Source organism: Sminthopsis crassicaudata, chromosome 6, assembly GCF_048593235.1.
Source record: "Sminthopsis crassicaudata isolate SCR6 chromosome 6, ASM4859323v1, whole genome shotgun sequence".
NCBI lineage: Eukaryota > Metazoa > Chordata > Mammalia > Dasyuromorphia > Dasyuridae > Sminthopsis > Sminthopsis crassicaudata.
Genome location: NC_133622.1, coordinates 91,870,988 through 91,897,570, shown reverse-complemented (window position 1 = coordinate 91,897,570; position 26,583 = coordinate 91,870,988). Strand labels below are relative to the sequence as shown.

General features: G+C 31.3%; 1 protein-coding gene across 2 annotated transcripts in view; it reads left to right on the top strand.

The window, feature by feature from the left end:
- The window catches only part of GLRA3 (glycine receptor alpha 3), a 235,304-nt gene extending 212,443 nt beyond the window's left edge, over window positions 1-22,861 (top strand). The window contains exons 8-10 of one of the 2 annotated variants that reach the window (XM_074273155.1): window positions 6,075-6,221; window positions 8,342-8,386; window positions 19,610-22,861. In XM_074273155.1, the coding sequence (XP_074129256.1) occupies window positions 6,075-6,221; window positions 8,342-8,386; window positions 19,610-19,888 (471 nt within the window). In that variant the 3' untranslated portion in view covers window positions 19,889-22,861. The remainder of the gene's footprint in view (window positions 1-6,074; window positions 6,222-8,341; window positions 8,387-19,609) is intronic. The other variant, XM_074273156.1, reaches the window with a different exon arrangement.
- Window positions 22,862-26,583: the final 3,722 nt, after the last annotated feature.

Genomic DNA, 26,583 nt, shown 5'->3' with positions numbered 1-26,583 from the left:
TTCCAAGTCAATACAGGCAGATTGCTCCTTCAAGAGAAGTTCATTTTAATGCAAATGGAGACTCCCAAATGACTTGAAATACAACTTTCAACTGGTTTGAAGGAAAAGTTTCTTTTTACACTGTTCATGGGTCATTGACAATTTCAAATCACTTTGCAATGAACCAGATATCTCTGGCTATACCTACTGGATTAAGTAACATTTCCACTCAGAACAAACAATGCTATTTAGGTAGACACTCAAGTGTAGTAAAATCCACACAAACACTTTGTAAGCTATTTTCTCCAAAGAGTATTGATGTTCATACAGGTCCTGAATTAAGGTTTGTTTGTTTTTTATTGAATAGCAAGTAGTCTGCCTAACATTCATTAATGACTTTCAGGAATAAATGATCATTGGGGGTAGACAATTCATTTGAAAGGGTGGTATTTATCATGATTCACAAATATTTAGGGATTGTTATTGATCGTTGTAATGTAAAATGCTATCAATAAACAATCTTTCCCTAAGTTTGTTATTATAATCTACCTATCTGCAGATCACTTTCCCTCACTGTTCAATGACATCAATAACTGTATCACAATTTATCTTTTATTCCACCCTTGTCTTCATACTTGAAAACCACTAGTGCACTCCAACACTTTTATTCTCTAAATCTAGGCTCTGTATTCTATCATCACCTTCCTAATTTATAGTCTTAATTCCTTTGTTGAACAATATCTACTAAATTTACTCGATCATCCATCTCCTAACTTCTAAACATGGGTGTCCCTAATATTCTTTCCTGCACCTTTTAATCTTTTTTTCTCTACATTATCTTGATGATTTCATCTGGTTCTCTGGGTTCAATTATTGTACAAAAAAACTTCCAAATATCCTCTAATCTCTCCCCAAAATTTTAATTCTATATCACCAACTGACTTCTAGATATTCTATCACTAGCATGTGTAAAACCAAACTCATTATTCCTTTTCCCTTATTCTGCCCCTTTTATAACTGTCCTATTTTTCTATAAGATAGTATGATCCTTCCAGTCATGTTATCCTATCTCTTTTCCCTCATCTAATGGGACAAAATTTTTTCTTTAACCTACCTCTTCACTACATTTGTACCCATAACCTTCTCTCTATTTACACAGTCTTATCTCAGGCCTTCACTTCCTATCCTCTGGACAATTGAAAGAGGAAACTAATTGAATTTCCCTGTGTCTGGTCTATTTCCTCTTCTATCCATCCTCCATTAAAATGATGTGTTTGTCCGCTAGCCTCGGCAATAAGAGCCGAGAAAGAGATTCAAGGAATTAGAGTAGGAAATGAGGAAATTAAACTATTACTTTTTGCAGATGACATGATGGTATACTTAGAGAACCCCAAAGACTCTGCTAAAAAGCTACTAGAAATAATTCAAAAATTCAGCAAAGTGGCAGGATACAAAATAAATCCACATAAATCCTCGGCATTTTTATATATCACTAACAAAATGCAACAGCAAGAGATACAAAGAGAAATTCCATTCCAAACAAATGTTGAGAGTATAAAGTATTTGGGAATCCATCTACCAAAGAAAAGTCAGGAATTATATGAGAAAAACAACAAAACACTTGCCACAAAAATAAAATCAGATTTAAATAATTGGAAAGACATTCAGTGCTCTTGGATAGGCCGAGCGAATATAATAAAGATGACAATACTCCCCAAACTAATCTATTTATTTAGTGCTATACCAATCAGACTCCCAAGAAACTATTTCAATGACCTAGAAAAAATAACAACAAAATTCATATGGAAGAATAAAAGGTCGAGAATTGCAAGGGAACTAATGAAAAAAAAACTCAGAGGAAGGTGGTCTAAGTGTACCTGATCTAAAGCTATATTATATAGCAGCAGTCACCAAAACCATTTGGTATTGGCTAAGAAATAGACCGGTAGATCAGTGGAACAGATTAGATACAAAGGACAAAAAAGGGTACATATATAGCAACCTAATCTTTGACAAACCCAAAGATACCAACATTAGGGATAAAAATTCATTATTCGGAAAAAACTGTTGGGAAAACTGGAAATTAGTATGGCAGAAATTAGATATGGATCCACACTTAACACCATATACCAAGATAAGATCAAAATGGGTCCATGATTTAGGTATAAAGAATGAGATCATAAATAGATTAGAGGAACAGAGGATAATCTACCTCTCAGACTTGTGGAGGAGGAAGGAATTTATGACCAGAGGAGAACTAGAGATCATTATTGATCACAAAATAGAAGATTTTGATTACATCAAACTAAAAAGTTTCTGTACAAATAATACTAATGCAAACAAGATTAGAAGGGAAGTAACAAATTGGCAAAATATTTTTAAAAACAAAGGTTCTGACAAAGGTCTCATTTCCAAAATATATAGAGAACTGACCCTAATTTATAAGAAACCGAACCATTCTCCAATTGATAAATGGTCAAAGGATATGAACAGACAATTCTCAGAGGAAGAAATTGAAACTATATCCACTCACATGAAAGAGTGTTCCAAATCACTACTGATCAGAGAAATGCAAATTAAGACCACTCTGAGATACCACTACACACCTGTCAGATTGGCTAAGATGACAGGAACAAATAATGATGAATGTTGGAGGGGATGTGGGGAAACTGGGACACTAATACATTTCTGGTGGAGTTGCGAAAGAATCCAGCCATTCTGGAGAGCAATCTGGAATTATGCCCAAAAAGTTATCAAACTGTGCATACCCTTTGACCCAGCAGCGCTACTACTGGGATTATATCCCAAAGAAATACTAAAGAGCGGAAAGAGACATATATGTGCCAAAATGTTTGTGGCAGCTCTTTTTGTTGTAGCTAGAAACTGGAAGATGAATGGATGTCCATCAGTTGGAGAATGGTTGGGTAAATTGTGGTATATGAAGGTTATGGAATATTATTGCTCTGTAAGAAATGACCAGCAGGAGGAATACAGAGAGGCCTGGAGAGACTTAAATCAACTGATGCTGAGTGAAATGAGCAGAACCAGAAGATCACTGTACACTTCAACAACAATGCTGTATGAGGATGTATTCTGATGGAAGTGGAAATCTTCAGCATAAAGAAGATCCAACTCACTTCCAGTTGATCAATGATGGACAGAGGTAGCTACACCCAGAGAAGAAACACTGGGAAGTGAATGTAAATTGTTAGCACTAATATCTGTCTGCCCAGGTTGCATGTACCTTCGGATTCTAATGTTTATTGTGCAACAAGAAAATGATATTCACACACATGTATTGTACCTAGACTATATTGTAACACATGTAAAATGTATGGGATTGCCTGTCATCGGGGGGAGGGAGTACAGGGAGGGGGAGATAATTTGGAAAAATGAATACAAGGGATAATATTATAAAAAATATATATATATAATAAAAAATTATTAAGTAAAAAAAAATAAATAAATAAAATAAAATGATGTGTTTGTCGATGTCACAACTCTTCTCAAAAGTCTAATACTTTTAGGTAAATATGCAATCTTCACATTTGTCATTTATAACACTCTAAAATCTGGCTGTTATCTTCCTTTCCAAGCACTTCATATTACTCTCTTTCACACACACACACACACACACACACACACACAAAACCCATTCCAATGAAATGAAGATAAATTTTGCTCCAATCACATACTAACTCTTATTTATTTATTTTGTGAACTCTTCACACCTGGAATGTATTTTCTCATTTCTGTTTCTTAGCATCTTTGGCTTCTTTCAGAAGTAAAGATTTATTAAACACCTATGATGTACCAGAAGCTCTTCTATGGGCTAATGATACAAAGGGGGAAAAGTCCCTGAACTCATGTTTGTGATTGTTTTATTTTCTTTTGAGACAACATGGTATATGTAAGCATAATGCAAAATAAAGACAAGCACTTGGTGTATGGATGAATTAAGTACAGCATAAGAATATAATAGAATACTCTTACACTGTAATTAATGGCAGAAAAGATGGTTTCAGATAAATCTTAGGTTAAAAGATTCGTGAAGTGATCCAAAAGAATAAGAACAAAACTAGAAGAAAAAAAATTTATACTATATTATCAACATAATAAAAATGACTAATTTTTAAAGACATAAGGACTCTGATCAACCCAATTATCAATCATCACTCCAAATAACATATAATAAATAGTGCTGTCAGCATCCTGACAGAGAGACAATTGACTCATATAGAGAATAAAACATACCTTTTTGGACATGATCAATATGAGAATTTATTTTGCTTAGTTGTCTTGAAAGTTTTGCTTCTACCTTTTCTTTATCCAATGGTGAGTAGGAAAAAATGCTTGATGGGTGAAAAAATACAAACCAATTTGCTAGTGATAGAACCTTGCAATCTTTTATATTGCCCCAGTTGGCAGTGATTTTTTCCTTTCTTGGATTATATTTTATTTACTTTTTGATATAAGTGCTGAAATCTCCCATCTCCCTTTACAGGTAGGGGCAACTTCATTTCTACTTTTATACTCCTTGTGTCTTAAATATAGAAGATTCTTTAAAAGTTTTGTTGAAATAAAATTAATAGGCCCCATCAGGTAGGGACGTGTCTGTGCTTCTTTCCATAATTACCTATTGCAATTTTAAGCAAAAAAGAAATACTGGGGATGGGGAGGAAGTTAGAGACATGTTTATGCTGCCTGATCTATGTCTAATTGAATATTAAGGAGACCAAGCACAGAATAGTAAAAATATTTGAGGAGAGAAAGTTTCTCTACTTCCTGGCAAGAGAAAGGAGTATAATTTATTTGTAACTTGTTGGAGTTCAGCAATCATAGTAACATCCAATGATATATAAGTAACATAATATCTCTTTTATTTACTTATCATGTATTGAAATACAAAATGTGACAGGCAGATAAGACCTTAGAGATCATCCAAGAGAGTGGTTCTTAAGCTGGACCACATAAACTGTAGGAAGTCTCTGAATTTGGATAGATAAAAATCACATAAGTATTTCCATACAATTGTTTTTCCATTTTCATTTATTTAAAAACTTTATTCTGAGAAGGGATCCATGAAGCAGAAAAGATTAACAATCTCTGATCTAGTGCAATTCCATTATTTTATGTGTAAGAAAAGTGAAGACAAGAAAAACAAAGTGAATTGGCCATTTTTGTGTAGTACTGGTAGCTATCTTAACTTAATAGATTGTGAGTTTCATAGAGAGAAGAGGGTGAGAGGGAGGAATAACCATATTATTATATTAATTTCCTACTACATTCTAGGCACTATGGTAAGCACAAGTGCTATCCTTAATTTACATTTGAGGAAATTAAGCATAGAGATTTCATTAACTGTCCAGCATCACATAGTTAACAAGTATCTGAGGTGAAAGTTGAACTCAAGTCTTTCTGACTTGTAAAGGAAGTGACTGTTGTCTAGTTTTTTAATCTCCCTGCCACCTTGGACAGTGCCTTACATAAAGCAGGACCTTAATGTTTGTTGAATTAGATTGGACTCCAGGGTCTACTGTTGTAGCAACTGTGACAACTGTTAATTCTTCATTTCAGTTCATTCTGGGTTTTTTTTTTTTGACCTGAAAATGTTAATGCAGAATAAAATATCTCAATTAATCCCCAGAAAATATTAGACGCTGGAAAAAACTGGCTGGAGAAAATGGGAGGATTGTAGAGGATTGTAGCACCCACATCACACACACATTTTAATTTTAATCATATTTCTCATGTACTAAACTTCCTAAAACCAAAATTGCATCTCATTACATTTTTTTTCTCCTTTATGTAGGTGGCTAATTTGGAATCAGATTCTGAGTGCAATATAAACAAGAGGGAAGTATGATCATCCCATATTTGAAAAGCTTTGTATGATAAAGCTCCAGAAATAGCTATTTTTCAAAAAGAACTAAATTTTTAAAGTTTGCTATTTTATTTTACAGGACGTGCCTAATGAGAGAATCTAGCAGTCAAATACCTCCTTTCCTATTATTTCTTTTTTCTTGGAGGTGATATTCTGAGTCACCTGGCCCATCTCTTGCTCAGTTGGCTTTTTTTGTTGTTATTGTTCTCAGGTCTCCTATGTTAAAGCCATTGACATTTGGATGGCAGTATGTCTCCTCTTTGTGTTCTCAGCACTCCTGGAGTATGCTGCTGTCAATTTTGTATCAAGGCAACACAAGGAACTATTGAGATTCCGTCGGAAACGAAAGAAGAACAAGGTAAGATGTGAACATATTAACAATCTGGAAAGATATTGATTACTCCCCAATAAATATAAATAAATACCTTATTTAAATTAAGAAAAAATGCTGCTTTACATATGCTAATTCTTAAGAGCATCACCAAAGAAACACTAGGATTTATACTTAACCTAAATGAACTATGATAAAAGTACAACTTTATTTTGATATTTTTTCCTTCCATATTCTTTAACCAAATATATTGTATTTGATGAGGTAGAAGAAGAAAAAAGATCTATGTTTCTAGGTCTTTTCTTCAATTTATGTATGTCTATATTAAAGAGTCATTGGAATTAATTGGGTGAAAAGGATAGAATACTATTGGTAAATTACATCACATCCTGTCTTAAGCTGGACTCAAACCCAGAAGGCACTAAGATCATCTTAAAATAAATCTATGAATCGAGTCTTTAGATATGATTTTTATCTTCAGATTAACAAATTAGTCTGAAATTTTTTGTGCTATTGTTTATTCTGTTTTTTTCTTTCTGATCAATATCAGCCCATTTAAAACAAAACATGTAACTACAAACAATAAGTAAAGGGCTCCCAATGTTCCTGTTCCAGTTGTTTATTTGTTTGTTTATTTAATATAAGTGATAACTACTTAAATATACAATCTTCTAGGTTGGGTTTTGGCAGAGGAAAGAGTGTCTAGAAACTGAAATGTCAAAATGTTTAAGTTAATTAAAACTTCAAAAATAACATCACTAAGACATAAACAATTCAGACTTTCTTAACTTTACCCCAACATAATATGATAGATGGAATTAGTTCTTGGTGTTTCATATAATAAGTTATTATTTCTTATTACTTCGTGTATATCAAAATGATTATTTATCCAGATATATCTGGGCTAAAAATATCCAGTGTTACTTCTAGCAATGTCTATCTCATTGTACTGTGGGAAGAATACTAGAAAAATCTGGCAAAATATCAAGAACAGAAGCATCTGAGATGCTCATTTATACAATATTTTGCCAAAACTTTACTATATTAAATGGTATACTGAGAAAAATATTAGCTGAGTAGATTTTTAAATTAAGAAAATCTTCCCTCTTTATTCTTCTCCACCATTCTTCCTCCTTTACTTTCTCTTTTCCCACTTTTCCCTTCCCATTCATCCTCTCCCTTCCACTCTTTTCTTTTAACATCACATTTCTTCTTTTCTAGTAGTTGCTGCAAAACTAAAAAAAAACCCACAATGTTATTCTAAAATTTTTGGATTCTTTTCCTAATTTCTCAGTTGACAAACATATGTCTTTTTCAGCTTTCATTATAAATGAAACAGTGTCCCTTTTCTCCTTCCCACTTTTGTTTTATTGTGGAGAGGAGGAAGGGAAGAAAGACTTCTTACTTATTCTCTTCTCTTTTTTTTCTAGATGTGTCTTCTTTCCTTCTTTTTAAAATAGCATTCATATCTCCTCTGTATTTGGAAATTAGAAGGAAACAGGTTTATATAATAGAAATTTCATGACAGGTGACATTCCATTTAGAAGTCAATGTATGCAACACAGGGAGGTATAAAAGGACAATCATACTCCATCTTACCATGTATCATAGAAGCATTATAATTAGATGAATAGAGTAGTCACAAGACCTCAATTTTGGTTCTTTCAGTGATAGTGATTTACATGAAATTAGCAGACTAGTTACCCTTTACCTGAGGATATTTTTTTTCTCTTCGCACAAAAATTTAAGGATTTCTAGGAATATGAAATAGCAAACGGTGATTTGGACCATTTGAAAAAAAGGTTATGTAATTAGCACATAAATATTTATGCATTTATTATTCATATTTATGTATAAGTATATGTTAATATATATGCATATATATTACATCAAGAAAATGAAGACTCATGATTTGAAATCTTCAGGAAGTAACACATATAAGACATTTAGATTAAGAAAAAAATTTGGAATTTTTCTAAGTAGAGTAATAACTGAGGGGGAAAATACTGGTTATATAAATAATCAATTCATTGAAAACCTGTATTAAGATGCTTTATATAATTCAAACCAAATGTGCAATTTTATTGAATTATACATTACCTGACTCTGATTTTTCAATCCTCTTGGTCCACTTTGCCTTCCCACAGACAGAAGCTTTTGCATTGGAGAAGTTTTACCGTTTCTCAGACACGGTAAATTTACTTTTTTAACTTCAACTAGAAGATTGTGGTTATCAGTTAAAGGCTAACAGCATATTTCTGCATGCAGGCAGCGTCTGGTGGAGAAACAAAGCACATTTTTCTTTTAAAGCAATAACAAACCATCAGCAATCTTAGCTATTTCTTGGACCTTTCCTTCCTTTATTTTTTTTTTTTTATGAGAGAAAAAAATCTCATTTTAGTCTTCTTTCACTCAGGGGAAGGCATTTTTAACTAGCAACTTAACTATTTTTCTGAGCTTTTTGCAAGCTCAATGTTTTTGTAAATATATATTCAAAGAAAAACAGTTCATATTTTCTTATCTATCCTCCAAATGAAAGCAATGACACATTTTACACAAACTAAGTAGTATCAAAATGAGTAAAATGTATCTATTTTTCTTTCTTTTTCCTATTTTTTTTTACAAAAAAGAAACTTGATCCAAGGCAATCCTATATTTTGACTTGAAAGTTTTAATTGGAAAAATTGTCCTTTCAGATTTTATATGTGTATGTACTTAACTTCTCATATTGAATTTTGATTGAGATACATAAGATAAATGAAAGTTTCTATTTGCAAACAAAAGTTCCACATATGAAATAAGGACAAATGCTTGAAGGGGAGGCAAGGGGAGCATAAGTCATTAAGTATGTCTTAGCAGACTGTGCTATATATGGTGTTTAGCTTGGGGGAGAATACTATGCTATATAAAAATGATTCAGTGAAAATGGAGGAAAGGTGGACATGTTCTATGTGCTATCTGTGCTAATGGAAAATGGTATGTCATCATTGGATTATACTAAAAATACTTGTTTCATCAGAACTAACTTTACTTTCAAAGCTGTTTTTCAGAAAAAAAATTAAATGATTTATAGACTGCTTAAATTATTTTATAGCATGCAATTCCATACTATTTTCCCTCTGCATTAAAACTGCATGCTCTTTCCCCATATGGATAAGCTTTTCCCAGCTTTGTTATGTGTTTCACATTTGAAGCAATTTCCAGTTAATACTAAATTGTAATATATGTTTTTGCAAGAGTTATTTTTACACTAACTTTTGTCATTTAATTGCATGGGATTTGCATGCACAATTATGACTATAGCATGGCAACTACTTGCCTTTGGAAAATATCTATTATTGTTTTTCATCTAGGTTATACTATTAATGTTTTTTTAATCATCTTTTGGGGGGGAAATCCTTCAATTAAATGTTGCTTCACCAAAAGATAAATACTTTAGTGGAAAAAATTAGGCAAACTAATTATTCATGATGCATACACCTAAAGAGCATTCAATTCATACCTACTGATAATTAAAATTTACCAATGGAATCATCTCATATAAAGAAGAGTTTCATTATAATGGGGACATAACAGGTATATCAAACCATCCCTTACTGTTCTAATTTTTAACAAACTATTGATTACTTTGAATTACTAAAAATGTGCCCATCACTCAAGACAGAAAGTTGGCCTTGGAGTCAGGAAGTCTGTCTCAGACTTTTGCTGGCTGTGAGCAAATCATTTAATGATCATAAAAATCAATTTATTCATCTATAAAATGAGAAAGAAGTTCCCTTACCTCTGTTAACCTTCTGATGTTCCTAGACCTTTTTTTAAAAAGCTGAGATTATTTCTTAACTTCTCTCTCAAGGACTAAAATAAATAATGATTTCCTAAGAATACTGAATTGTAAAAATAAGAGTGATGCTCACAAAGAAGAATAAGAAACCAAAGTCAAATAAGAAAATAAAAGGATGTTATCTAGATATCCAAATAAGAAACCACAATTGTAAATATGTGGGGAGGGAGGAATCAGACATCATAATGGAAATATGCTTTCTAAAATCAAAGGACTATTTATTATTATTATTATTATCATTATATGTACTGCTGAAGCATGCACAAAGGCCTATTTATTAATATTTAAGAGCTTTTTAGAGAGAACTAATTTGTAGCATATATCTCTACCCATTCAAAAAAACTTACAAAGAACAGGGGGAGTAGACATCAATAAAATAGATTACTTAGAAATTAATTGACTTTAAATAAACACTTAATGACTAAATAACAATGCAGAGAGAGGAAGAGTGGGACAATGGATATAGAATTCCAATGAGAGAAGATCTGGTTTTAAATCTTGCTTCTGATTTATACTCTGTGACACTAAAGAAAATCATATAAACTCTCAGGGTCCCACAAAAGGCAAGCTTCTTGTTGTAAAAGGGATCCATTTCCTCAATGAAATCCTAAATTAAGTTCTTCAATACTAATTGAGAGAAAAAGAGAGACAGACACTAAAATCACTTGGATAACTGAATTCAGTACTGAATTTTCCATGTATGTCAAACTTTGTTTTACCATTCAGATGCCCATCTAAAAGTTATCCCATTTAGTTAATTCCCTTTATTATTTGTAGGGTTGAATTTAAAATTCTCCTAACCTATATTTTTCTGTTAGACAATTAGAATGAAAAAATATAGTATAGAACCCAAATTATCTTTGAAAATAAGGGGATACTAGAATGTCATTTATAAAACATTCACCAGAATATTATTGCAAAGGAAATTATTTTTCCCTTGCTATATAAATAAATTACAATGGAGGTTTGCCCTTGTTCCAGATTTCCCCACCCCACACCCTGTTGGGGAATGCTGTGTTCTGATTACATGCTTTTTGGTAAATGTTTATCCCCGAGTAGTCTGAGAGTTTGTATGTATGTGTATGCACATCTATTAAGTTATATTAGATGGAAATTGTGTTTATTGATGAATTGTTGTTTTTGTGCTGTATGGTTATCGAAAAATGCCAAAATATCTCTGAATAACTCAGAGAACCTCATGAAAGATATGAACAAATGCCCATGCTTCAATTTGTTTATTAATGTAATTCAGTATCATTAAGAAAAATAATAATCTGCTAGAACACATTATTCTACATTATTAGCATAAGCTATTTTATATTGTTGGAAGCCTAGCCATAGCCTAGAAGATGGAGATAATAACATATTTTTGAGTCACTATTAATCCTTTTAAAATATGCGGAAAAGTTATCTCTAAGTTTTCAAGACAGATAACTACAACAAACTCATTAGAAATTAGAAAATTGCAAATGATAAAAAGAAAAAGGTAAACTTACCTTTCACATTAGCCAACATCATGTTCTTTAGCACATATACACCATTATTTGATTTTTTCAAAAAGATATAAAGAATTCTAAAAAATGTCATGGTTAAAAATCACTAAACATATATACATACACACACAGACACACACACACATACAGAGTGATAGATTATTTGTTGTTGTGAAGCAGAAGTAATTATATAAATGGATTTTATTTTTCTCAAGAACCCTTGTGCTATTTTCACAAATCATAATAGATCTCCTGATTTTAAATTATGCATTCTTTCTCAAGTCATGTTGGAGTGACTTTGATGGAGTAGCTGAAATTTCAAACCCTTAGAAAATCCCTACAATGAATTTTTAGTCTCACTTGTTCTATATTCCTTAATATACTTCATTACTACAGTGTGTAAGGATTGTGGTTGTTTTCTTAGCAAATTTCCTGAGAAGCCCTTATTCTAATTAGAAGATCACTCCTTTACAATGTTAATTTTCAAATCAATTATGAAATTTTTATACTGATCTTTCTTCTCCTTTTCTACTTTCCCATTCAAACAGAAGGTTACCCTGAATTATAGCATGATAGAACTGTAATGGATCAGAAAGATCATTTTAGATAAGAGAAAACTGAAGTCCACAAGATATACATGGAAGAAATATTTCCAAGGGTGACTCTAAATGGTGATTTAAATAGTTAATTATGGACCAGAAATGTCATTTCTAAATTGGCATTTGGAACATGTAAGACCTTCTTCAGTGTTTTAGGTCTTTCTTTAATTCCTCCCCTCCATGGGTCATTATCTGTGCTTCTCCTGCCCTTTACAGATAAAATTTAAATGGAATTTTTAATTTCTGAAATGCAATGTGTGATAGTAAAACAAGTATTTAACTTTTATTCAGAAGGACATGGATTCAAATTCCACCTTAAACACTTGCTAACTGTGTGAACATTAACAAATCACTTAATGCCTTTAAACCCCAGTTTCTCATTCCTAAATTTAGGGCATTACTCCTTGTCTACTAGTATGAAGCCTAGCAAATCTAAAAGTACCATGCTCTTCTTTGATCTTTAAAGGACTCTGGGTAAATATTAACTGCAACAAAATTGTGATATTAAAACACAAAGAAAATATAAGGCTAAACATACAAATATTATTATCCCTGCATTGCAAGTGGCATAAGAGAAGTGACGAATCCCAAGGTCACTCAGAGTCATGATTCAAACCCAGGTATTGATTCTAAATCCCCATACTGCAATAGAGGGTTTATGTTATACCAAATCTAAAGCAGTTAGATGGTACCAGTCAGGAAGAACTCAATTCAAATGCCATCTCAGACTAGCTTGTAAATCCTGGGCAAGTCACTTTCTGTCTCAGTTTCCTCAATTACAAGATAGGAATAACAATAACACCTATTTCCTGGGATTGTTGTGAAAATTAAATGAGATTATATTTATAAAGTCTTTAGCAAAGTGACTGGCATACAGTATGCATTTAATAATTATTTCCATTCTTTCCTACTTAAGTTAAATCTGAATTTGCATAGTAAGATATTCACTTTTTTCCCGAAATTAGAAATGGTAAATATCTATTCTGACAGTCAATATACCTATGCATTTAAAATATATGCAGTATTTCAGGGGTTTATGTTATTAACTGGAAACAAGAAAATTAATGTCCTACCTACCTCCCAGAATTGGAAGAAGACTACTTTGTAAACCTTAAAATTCTGTGTAAATGTGAACAATTATTATTAAAAAAGCAATTAAATAATCAAATTTAATAACTCTGTTGCTATTTCTCCAATAGAAACAATGCAACATGTAACTTGAAAGGTACAATGTAGAGTAGGTAAATAACTGACCTGACCTGAGATTAGAACAACCTGATGCTGCCTCAAATATTTATTGATGATGAGACCTCAGGCAAAACATTTAACATTTAATCAGCAATTCTAAAGCTACAAACTACAGAGAAAGCTCTATTACTAGAGGGAGTTTCCAAACTGGAAGCACTGTATACTTAGGAAAAGCTAGGTCTAATAAAATGATGGTGATGGTGATAACTTACATATGAAAAGCTTCCGTAGACTTTTAAGTTTGACCTTTGAAGACAGGTATAGTCTAATCCCAAGAATGTACTTGAAACCTTTTCAGGCTTCTAATAATTGCTAGTGTTCAGGTTTATTAGTATCACTTTTTAGAAATTAATATCATCTCCATTCCATAATAAAGACTATTTTAGTAATAAAGAATTTAAGAAAGAACTTTATTAATATTATTTAAAACAAAGAACTTCTCGAGAAAATTTTACTAGATAATCTTGACCAAACCTTGAATAATGTTTTCAGCACTATCATTCAAAAATGATGTGTTGTCACTTGCGTTTTCATAGCACCTAACTCTCAAAGATCCAGGTGCTTTCCATTTTATCCATGACTCCTAATCTGAATTGATGATTTTGTTGTTTTTGTGCTATATAGTTATCAAAAAATACCAAAATATCCCCGAATAATACTCAGAGAACCATGTAAAAGATATGAACAAAAGCCCATGCACAAATTTCCATATTCTTTTCAGAGAATTTGGAGCTCAAATCTGATTCATCCTTCTCATATTGGTCATGATGATAACTTAAATTTCAAAATATTACTTTCTCCCTCTCTGTAAAATGAGGAGATTAGACTAAAATTGCCTTAGAGAGCCTATCCAGATCCATTCTAAGATCCAGAAGCTCAAAAAGACTAAATAACTTGTTCAACATTGTACAAAGATACCCCTTTTAATAAAGAGTAGAAATATGTAGTAGAAACATGCTATTCTAGCATATAGAAATATTAATTGATATAGTACTTTTCCTATGGCTGTTTTTTAGGGGGGGTGGGAACCTAAGAAGAATCTAAGACTAGAATTGTACAAGAAATTATTTGAGCTTATCAAGTGGTAAGAAAAAAATCTATTTTAATATATTTGCAATAACTATAGCTTACTTGTATAATGCTTTAACAATACAAAACATTGTCTACATATATTAGGTCAACTGATTAAGATCATTTTAATCTTTAACATTAATCATAATACATTGAAAATTATTTTAATTTGGCTATTTACTTATTTTTGAGAAAAATGATGCACACATTTTAAAACATCAATAGATGATTATTTAACTGGTTTCTTACATTTATGTGTGTGTGTGTGTGTATGTGTGCATGCTTTTTATCCCCTTTGGCTGAAATAAAATGAAAGTCAATACAGAGACATGTCAGTAAGAAAATGTTCTCATTCAGCAATCAAAGATGTTAAATGGAGAATTCATTGGCTTCCATTGGTTATGAAATTATATTTAATATCTTTTAGATATTCTTTAATTCACTCAAAATATATTCCTAGAAATATATCACAGTTATATATATATATATATATATATATATATATATATATATATGTATATAATTTTCCCCATTTAAAAAAAAATCCTATGTGGGATACCAAGAAATGTCAAAGAATGATCTCTGTCCTTGAAGAGCTTTCAACCTAATTGGTAATAGAATGTATAAAATAGAAAAAGAGTTAAATGGTTCAAGTTTTTGAATGTTAGATTACTATAATGAGTCTTCATATGATTACTTTTCAAATGAATGGCATAAATGAAATAATGTAAAGTTCAAAGAAGGGAAAGTCATTGTGCATAGATTACTGTGGAAAGGTATTCTAGAAACATATGAATCAAGTTTTGAAAGATAAAGGGAATTAGGATTTAACAAAGTCTTGAGAAAAGGTATAGAACATTATATATGAGGTCTAAGCAAAAATGCAAGATGTGAATATGAGAGAGTGAGAATATTTTGCCTAGAGTAGTCATTTTTTAAAAAGCTGAAAATAAAAATGAGTCAGGATTGTGGAGACTTTTAGATACTAATCTAAAAACATTAGAAGCTAACATATAGGAGATGTAGAGTTGTTGCTATTTTTTTTGTTGTTTTTTTAAGGGAGTTATATGAGGGAAATGATGTTGAGAAGTTTACTAATATTTAATTAAGTATTTATGCTATGTAAAACACCAGGAATAACAAAACACAGTCCTGTCCTTAAGGAACTTATATAAGAGAGAAATTGTGAAAATAAGATTTCAGAGAGAAAAGGAGTAAATATAAGATTAGATAGAAAATACGTTAAGAGTGTTTATAATACCTTTCTGTTTCATAAAGATACATCTGGGAGCAATATGCATAAGGGATTGGAGGAAAAAAAAGAGAGAAGAGGCAGATAAAGAAAAGAGGAGGCCATTTCAAGTAGTACAATAATGAGAACATAAAGGTCTGAAGTGTAATTGTAGCAGGGAAAATGAAAAGGGCACAACAAATTTGAAAGATATTTAGAAGGAAGAATCAACAAGACTCAGTGACTGATAGATGAAGAGGAAGAGTTGAAAGAAAGTTTTGTAAAACAACTTTTTTGTAAATCAGATAACTTTATCTGTCTTGTGAATCTAAAATTTTCATTTTTATTAGACATTTTATTAGTTGTATTTATACAACCTAAATGATAAAACTACTATTGATCCATATTCTGCTTCCTCAACTAAGGAACCTCAGATATTCATTAACTCTCTCAAGCCTTTGGGATATAATTTAGTGTAACATTTACTTAAAATTAAGTATTTAATAAAGTATTCCCTGGAAGACAATAACTAATCAATATGGAGTTAATTACTCTTATCTGGGCACTGTTTAAATTGTCAAATACACATATAAAAATGAATACTGTTCTTGATTCAGTAGAAAATTTGAAAATATGTATTTAAGTACTATAAGAATTGATAGGCTTCCAACAGTGTATGATAATTTATTATAAGCCTTATCATATATGTGTGTATGTATGTGAGAAAGAGCAAATATCTGCACATTTCCCACATAATAAAAGAAGTTTGCAATTTTTCCTCACTTAGGTGAAAGCTATAAACTAGTAATTTCAAGTATAGCTCCTTTGAGACAGCAACTATTATGAGCTGCATTTGGAGTTTGAAGACTTGAGTTCAGCTTCAGACTTTTCTTCTTATTGGCTGGTACATTGTAAATACATAATAAATGTTTATTGATTTATTGTTTTCTATGCTATTTTAAATGAGTCACTGAAGCTATCTGATCCTCAACATCCTTATCTATAAAATTGGAGGCTTGTACTAGATAGATTCACAATCCCTTCCAGTTCTAAATCTATAACCTAAATCTAAACATATAAGTTCATAAGTCCCTTGCAGTTCTAACTATATGTTTCTATGAGTTTAAACTTTTATAATGATTGTAAAGCTAGAATGGTGATTAGAACCATGATCATAATCAGCTCCTGTCTAGAAATTTTTTTTATTTCTCCAAAGAACTCACATAAACAAGGGCTCTGAAGGGCTCCACCATGTTGGATTAAATGTCTCTATTCTAAATTATTAGAAAGGATAGCTTATGGACATGATTGAGCCAAGTAAATCAGCTGCAGAACTTTGGATCAAGCCAACATTTTGGGTATTTACCCATTTGACTTTGATCAAGTAAATATGCAAACCCAAGTTATTAGATGAGGTAGCAGTCCTTCCATTCTATTTGGGTCAGACACTGCAGCAAATAGCTGATCTGCACAGAGAGTGGTTCAGATTTAGAGATGGCTGTTACAATCTTCTCTGGATAGTAAAGAGGGATAAAAGCATTATTTACACAATTATACACTTTATTTGGTAAGCATTTATATGCAAACTATACACTCCTAGGGAGTCAACTAACCACCAAGTTATGTTATTAAGGATTTCAAAAAAAGAAAAATTCTGGGGGAATGGAAAATCTGGTAGTATGAATAAATATACATATTATGTTAATTATCAAGCATAAAAGAAATGTCAGAAAAAGTGAAATAATATGGACTTGTCAATTGACTCATCAGTTTTATATGTTATTATTCAATGTATAATTGCTTATAAAAGTTTAATATAGTTCTTTCCCTAAATAGATACACTATATTTTCTCAAGTCAAATCAACATATATAACATAATTATTGAAAAAAATTAATTTGATCACAATATCTTTCTTAGCCTCAATCTCATTCTACTTGATATTTCCAACATCAACTCATAAAATGATTAACTTTTTTAGTCGTTTATCTTTTATCTTTGTGTTTAAGTGTTCCACCTTTGCCTGTGAGTCTAATTCAAAAAACTATTATCTTTCCCAAAAACTTTTACATGGAGAGAAATTAAAAACCTGTAAATCTACAAATGTCATTTTCTGTGCTTCCAACTATCAGTAGCAAGAAAATAATGTTGATGAAGTGTTACATATTCTAAACAATTCCAGTAATTTACAACCTTTATGAACTCACTACCATATTTTAGGCTAAGTAGAATACCTTTTTTAAAAATCGATGCTCTTTGATATCAATTAATGACATAGAGAAATTGAGACCTCTTAAGATACTCTATTTGTCAAATTTAGTGACTAATAAGTTTTAAAATTATTTCTCCATTTACAGTTTTAAAATGAACATTTATTTCAGCAAGCTGCTATTTTTCAAAGGGGTGATAATTTAGGATTTTTCTAACAACTTAGAAGTATTAAAAAATTAATACTGAACTTCAATTAATATAGGGATGTCTCCTAATTTTTTAAGTCTCAAAAGCAGGGTGTTTAGAAAGGGTGTGTTTAATAAGTTCAAATGTTAAATTATTCTTTTCAAAGATATCTATTAAATAATAGCTGTGCATGTGGTACTATTTATTTAACTTATATTCTTCATTATCCAAACAATATGAGTTAGGAATACGTAGAGTCCGACTTCCAAGAAAATAAGAAAATAGAACACATTAAGACTAAAATAAGATTACCCCCCCAAAAAAAAAAAAATAAGATTGCTTTGGCCAACAAAACTATTAAATATCAGAACCAAAAAAGGCACAAAGATGAGTTTCATCTAAACAAAAAATTAAAAAAATTTCATTAGATCTTTTGATATGATATTTTTAATCTGTAAGTTTTTATACTCTTTTGAGAAACCATGAGAGTTCCTTCCAAAATACTAAAAAATAAAACAACCTGTTATATTATAACATTATTTTCCATATTGCCAGATTATTTATAATAGTAGTATAAGACAAAAGTAATCAATTAAATAGGAGGAAATAAACTGACTTAACATTAAAACTCAATTATAAAAATATTTTCATGTATTATATATGAGAATAAGTAAAGAAAATATCTGTAATTTTTTTTTCAGATTGGGGAATTCTTGATGTGGCAATAACTTTCCCCGACATAGACCAACATTTACTTAGTAGCTAAGTCTCTGAGAATTGGTGGGGCACATAAAAATACAATGTCACAAATTGCAGTGTCACACAGCTAATCAGCCTCAATAGTATTAAAGATTTAAATCAGTTCTTCCTGACTCCAAGTCCAATACTCCATCCACTATGTCATACTTCCTTTATTTTCTGATGTAGTAGGGTTACACAAATATACAGATACACATGCATCTCCACACGGACACATAAATAAATAAATAAATACACATAAACAAACAAACAAACAAATAAATAAATAAATAGATATATGTATGTATATGTATACATATATATGTATATATGTACGTATGTATATATATGTATATGTATGTATAACATTCCTCTTTATATGTTTTAAATTATGTGTGAGACAGTATGGCATAATGAATAGAGATGAATGACTTGGATTCAAGTTTTATCTCTGATACATACTAGCTGTGTGACTCTGGACAAGTCATTTAACCTCTCTCTGCTTTGGAAAATTATGGTTTATAAATTTCAGAGAAGATGACAAACTGCATTGGTAGAGAAATCCCTTCTCCCAATGAAATCACAGGTCCAATCCTTCTTTCTATATCTGCATATACACATATGTATACATAGATATTTATCAATATATTGAGATGTAACTAGATATGTGTATCTCTATAACTATATGGAAATAAATATATGTCCAAATCATAATTCAAAGATACATCACCACATAGGTCATTTCTCTTTGAAAGTCATTCCATGACATATAAATTCTTTTTGTTTCTCTTGTGACAGGATGATGAGGTAAGGGAAAGTCGGTTCAGTTTTACAGCCTATGGAATGGGACCATGTCTACAAGCAAAAGATGGTGTGACCCCAAAGGGGCCAAACAATCCTGCCCAGATCACACCAAAAAACTCCGATGAAATGAGGAAGGTATTTATCGACAGAGCCAAAAAGATTGACACCATTTCCCGAGCCTGCTTCCCATTAGCCTTTTTGATTTTCAACATTTTTTATTGGGTTATCTACAAAATTCTTAGGCATGAGGATATTCATCAGCAGCAAGACTAAACCCACAGGGCATTGAGGCTTAGTTGTTCCATTGAGCAGAATTATCTCTGTTAGATATGTTGCATGTTTGTGTGTATGTGTATGTGTGTATACACATATTTGCCTGCACAAGAATGTGTGTGTGTGCGTGTGTGTATGAGTGCATGTGCAGCTGAGACATATGGAGAGAGTTAAAGAGACATATGGAAAAGAGTTTCTATTTTGACTTGCTATGCAGTCATAATTAGGCAGATGAATGAAGATGAGTATATGCTATGATAATCTCTATTTCATGCTGATTAAAAGTGACCAATTTTTTCGTAGTAAATCATATCATTGTATATTAAAGCTTTACTGCCAATGTATTTTATGGTACAACTTATTACATAGTGGTAATAATATCACCACTTTTTGGAGTTTCCTAATTTTTTTTTAATTCATTGTCATGTCCTATTAAAGTTGGTTTAACACTCCCCAGCTGAGTACCATATAAGAAGGACCTACTTAGAATGTTTTTTGTAAAGCAAAAACAAAGAAAGTAGTAACAAATCAATGGTTTATCTCTAAAAGCTATTTTCTTAGACTGTGCCTATCTGCCACTTAAATCATTGCTTAGTTCAATAGAATATATCGAACAAATTCTAGTTTTTATGTGTCAACATAGCTACTAGCTCTGAAAAATACGAACAAATTTTCTAATACAGAAAATAAGCAAACTTTTTTAAAAAATTAGTGTTATGAAATTGTTCATAATAAAGTCATCTCTGTAGTATAAATGGCCCAGGAGGCCAGATAGCCAACAAAATCCCCTTCTTAGCCTTTATTATTCTCTTTGAATTACAATCAGTTCAATAGAAACATATTGTTTTTAAAAGAATTGTTATGGCTGTGTATTTTTAATCATTACCAAACAATGTTTGATAAATGTAAGGAAGATTTTTTAGACTTTGATAGTTATTTAATTTTATTCATGTGATTGTGGCTAATAATTTTATTATAGCTGAAGATGAATCATTCAGTATTCATTGAAACATTCACATTTTAATAATGCATAGGGGCTAAAAAGGTGAAAGAAAGTATTTAAAATTGAGATTAGAAATTGATTGGGTAAAATTGTAGAGAATTATAGATGAATGTTGGAACACATTTTCTTGTGAGATTTGTATAAGTTTTTAAAATAAATCAAGTTTAAAAGGATAATGCAATATATAAATGTGCTGCAGGACTGAGTCTCTTTTCCCAAAAGCATATAATTGTTGAGTTTTACTTTTACAAATTTTAGGGGTGTCTTTAATGTTGAGCACAATTCTTCCAGTGCATTAAGATACTTCCTTGGGAGTGTTCATAATTTCACCAAATTGAAATGAACACAGCATTTTAATTCCAATTATTTGGGTGCTGCTTAGGGCTGTTTGATCCCAAACCAGAATTTTCTGACAGAATAAGTGCAATTATCAATTGGCAGTGTTTGTGGCACATCAGAAATCCCAAATCTAACCACCCAAATTCCATTTTGATAGAACAAATAAAATATAGGATTCTGGTTTGATTTGATTGCTTCCTATATTAAATTGTTCTTGAGTAACTACTGTTTTTTTATAAAATCAATACAAATAATTTCAGCTAATTATTGCATTTATGCATCCAATGGGACACAAAGAACAAGTTACTTCCAAAGAATCATTTCTGCATTGGGAGAATTGAGCCCAAGGATTGAAAATCTAGCAAAAGCCCTTTCTTGAACTTAAAATCTGGCATTCTAATGCTCTTATCTTTTTACACTGCCAAACTGAAAGCTATAACTGCCATTTAAAGGTAAAGATGCTTCCCAATTTGAAGGGTCATAGTAATTGCTGTGCTGTAGCACTACAGTCTAATTACCTATCACTTTTAATAATCCCTTTTTTTAAAAAACATAGCCACTTTCACTGCTCAAATTTCTCTTAAAAGATATAACAGAACATAAGTTGCCAGTTATCTTGATTTTATAGACAAACACTGCAGCTAAAACAGCTTGTTACTATAAACTTTCCTTATTTTTGAAAAGTGTGTATCCAAAAGCAAAAAAGTAGTTAAGGCAAACATATGCTACATTGCTAGCACCCCGGCTCATGTGACCCAAACCTTGGCAACACATTTTACTGAAAACAAGAGCTGAGAAAGAGAGAGAGAAGGAGAAGGAGAGGTGTATGTGTGCATTTCTGCGTGTGCTTAGCTGGAAGGGAAATGAAAAGTATGGGCTTTTCCAAAGTGTCCCTGAAAAAATTTGTATGCAATTTTTTTGGTTCTTTAGTATATTACACATCAGTGTTTTATACTAATTAGTAAAATCTGTTGTCTTATCCCCAGAAAAAATATATGTTAAGCATATAGAATGTGGGTATACATAATCATGTTGCATTTCAGCTACTAAAATCTACTCCAAATATCAGCTGTTACTATATTAGATGACAAAGCATAAATGGCTCTGGTTAAATAACTACTCTTAAACAAATTCAAGCAAGAGTGGTTTTGAATCTTGTTCATAATTGTTTCCATATCATCATGTACACATTTTTCCTCTAAGAGTAATAAGAAATTACTCTAATTTCCACATCATTGATTGTGCTATCAAATGAAAAAATTTCACCTGGATGTAAAAAACATTTTTAAAATCTCTCATTAACTATCATGGGAATGTTTTTAATGACCAAATATAATTGCATTTTAACCTAAAAGGGAAGATTTAAGTAAATAAGTCTTTCAGACTTCAACTAGTTCTCTAAATCAAAACGAAGCTACATGAAAACTATGGCTATTATGAGTAAAAATATTGATATAAATGAACTCTCCAGAAAACTTCGGGAGGAGATTAGTAGCTTACTTGTCACTCAAATAGCCATATGATTTTATTCATACATATACAACCTATATTTATTTTTACATATGTATAACATGTTTATATACAGCATATTTGTCTGTATACATATGTACACACTCCATACATCTAAATTATGTCACACATATGCATATATTTGTATATATGTGCATATATATATATATATTTAATCTAAGTTACAACAAACATAGGAAAATATATTAGCTCATTCCTAGAATCTTAAATAGCTCATCTGCTTAGGATAGAAGATTGCCTCATCCCCCTCGCTCTAAAGAAATACTTAAACACTGATCCAAAAAGATTTGTTGGACTATCAGATGTTTATGAATAAGTTCCCTAATTACCATTCTACATCTGGCTTTTTGGTACAATTATTTGTCCATCCAAGTGTTACATCCAGGTGATCACAGTGGTAAATGTCCAATTCTTAAGAAATTCCAAATCCATAATTTTCAGTTCTACCTATTCACTTTGTAGACTTTTGACTTTTGTCTAAGCTCAAGTTTATCATTCCCAGAATTTCATGTTTAGATATGTCCATTTTTCTACAATATGGCTATAATTTGGGTCAGCGAATCCTCATCATTGTAAAATATATTAAAGCTTATGGAGCAATGGAGTATTAACTAATAAAAAGCTGATCTCAAAACTAGGAAGACCTGGGTCCCAGTCTCACTTCTAGCACATGCTGGATGTGTTGACCCTGGCCGAGTCACTTGACTTCAGGATGCTGTGGGTAACTCTCTAACTCTATGTAGCTAAGATAGTGCTGATTTATGGTAGAAAGCATTTCCTCACCTGGGATCCTCATTCCATTAAAATCAGAGGCCCACTCCTAGTCTCCTATAGTTATTGATATTCTTAGAGAAGACCACAGGAAAGAGAAAAAAATTATAACCAAAACTGACAGGCTAGCTTAAAGGGAAGTTCCTATATTAAAATTTGACATCTATAAGAAAATTTTTTTCTAAGGAAAATAATCATCTCTTTTTTCTTGAAAAAGAAAAATGCATCTTATTTCTTCTCCATTTTTGTCCTATCAATTTCCTCTTCCCTTTTCAGATTTCCTTTCTCAGAATTGAGGTGTCCTCTTACTACCACTATTTAAAAGACTATCCTTTTTCAATATCCCCACTGTTCAACTCCTCCTACCTTTTCCCACTTAACATATACCCCTTGCCTCACATCAACTACTCTTTTCCTAACCTAATTTCCTAATACATTCAAGAATATTAATCATTTAGCTCTGTCAACAGAAGGCCAAACCCCTCGAAAGTCATCTATACCAACAAAGCCCAATAGTCTATATAACACAGAGGCTCATAATCTCAAGTATACAGACATTGTTTAGATTTTACACAGTTTGTAAACCTGGGTGAAAAAAATACATCATTGATTTCATCATCTTTTAATAAAATTTAGCATTTTTTCAATTATTTAAAAACATTATTCTTAGAAGAAATCTATAGGACTTTACCAAACACCAAAAGGGTCTTTATTCAAAAAAGATTAAGAACTTCTTAATTAATAGAATGAATTATGAAATACTTAAGTTAGAGCAGTATAAAATAGGTAATTTTAATTTAGAGAAAAATTCATTAAATAAATTTTTGTTGTGTTAAAAGAAAAAAAGAAGAAAAAATATATTAGTTTTATAAGCAATCATTTTGCAGCCATGGACTTAATATTTCTAACTTCTAAAATATGTTTCTTATACTTCACAGAACAGATGATACATATACTTTCTAAATTTATCATTCCCTTTAGCCAGAGAGGAAAAATTAATTAGGTCCACAACCTGGAACTTATTTTAATAATGTTAGTCAATAAATGCAGAATATAAAATGCTTGAGAAATATATTTAGAAGAAGACTGGTACCTACCTTCAAAAAGCTGACAAGAAAGTCAAAACTAAATCACATTCAAAAGAAATATGTGTATATAAATAAAGTAAATTTGATCATGCACTGAGGGTATATCAGGGATTCTGTTGGCAAGTGAAAAGCATGTCTAATTTTATTAAGAAAATTCATTTCTATAATGAAGCTTCTCCTTTTAGTCATATTCACTGTTTGGAGATAGAAATCACAAAATTTGCTTAATTTGAGAATATATGCATTTTACCAGATTATGTTACTGTCTAAACAGTGTGCTTTTGAAAACTGTAGCAATACTCTTATTAAATGGAACTATAAGTAAATATTATACTAAATAGTCACCACATGTCTCCTGACTTTCTAAAGGTAATTTAATGCAGGTAAAAAATCAGAGTAGTTTAAAATTGGTAAATTCCAATATAATTTTTAAATGGGCCCAACATAAAAATGTCCCCATTACCATGGTCTACAAAGCACAATGATGGGGAGATTTGGGGGGCAATGATAATAGATTGATTGATTCAAGCTGTGTTAGAGGTAGAAGAAACATCCATTAACCAAATTTTCTGTGACATTAGTGCTGGATTTAAATAGTTAAGGAAAACAAAATTAAGAATGCTAATAATAACAACCAAATAACAAATAAAAATAACCAAAACTGTGTTTTGAAGCTTCCAGACTAATTAAATGAGCATTCTACTCAGTGTCAAATAACCCCTCTAGATATTCAATGCATTTTTTAGAAGCAAGGCACTGAGTGTAATACCAAGGAAAGTTGGCTCAGTGGAACAGTTTTAACCAAATAAATAATTTACTACATAATTGTAATGTTAAGTACAAGAAATAATTTTTGCACTTGTGAGAAATTTGTGAGATACAATCTCAATTATCTTCTGTATATTGAAACATGTGATCAATTCTACTTAATTGTCCTTCACAGGAAAAGGCTGCCATTAGTACAAAGAAAAACAGTGTGGCTACAAATGGAATACAAAACCCCCAAAGATCCCTAATAGTACATTAGAATGTACAAATCAGTCCTCTAACAGATAAGAACAAGTTGACCTAAATAATAAATCCCTTTCATACTTTTCTGAAATAGGATCTTCTCAATTACATTTGTGTTTTATTTTCTTTTTGTTGGTATTACAAAGGGTAAGGAAAGAAGAGAGCCAATCCCATGCTATTTCCAAAGCTAACTAACCTTTTTAATCACAGACCTTGCCAAATTCTTAAATATTATAATTTGGAAAACTGGGTTCACCTATGAAATTTCCCAGTTTTCCTACCCTAGTATCTTTAAATTTAAGGTATATAAGTACTGCTCTATTCTACATTTGATATGTTAAGCAGAGGCATCAGTTCTAGAGGAGGCTAATAGCTACTGTGATTCCCTAAGGTTGAATAAGTGTCTAGGGCAGCAAAATCACTTCCAGAGACTAGAGGAGAGCATTATATATATATTCAACACTGGACAAAGGATATAGAATTCCCTAATGGCAACTTTCCCTTTAAAAAGTTCTGCATTTTTTTTCACAGGATTTTAGAGTGATGGATTGTCCTATGTCAATGTGACCCGGGAAGTTAACAGGCTAATTTCAAAATGGAAACATGGTCATATTTCAAGAATAAGGGTTCTTAGTTCTTCCAAATAGAATAAAAATGTTGGCATGTTTCAGTGGATTTGACAAATTCTTTGTTATAAAAGCATAATACTTAATGTCCAAAATGCAGTAATAAAGTTATATGAGGTAAACCATTCAACAAAATATCTTTGCTACAGAATAGCAAAATATTATTCTAGATTTCTTTCCAAAAATGACCAGCTGTTTGTCAGATCTAAGTGATAACCACTTTTATTGGAAATTTTTCCAGCATTCTAACAAGAGATCTATTATTTCTTATAGTTCTCAAATGGTTAAAATCAGAATGGAAATATATATCTCATTTTATTCAATACA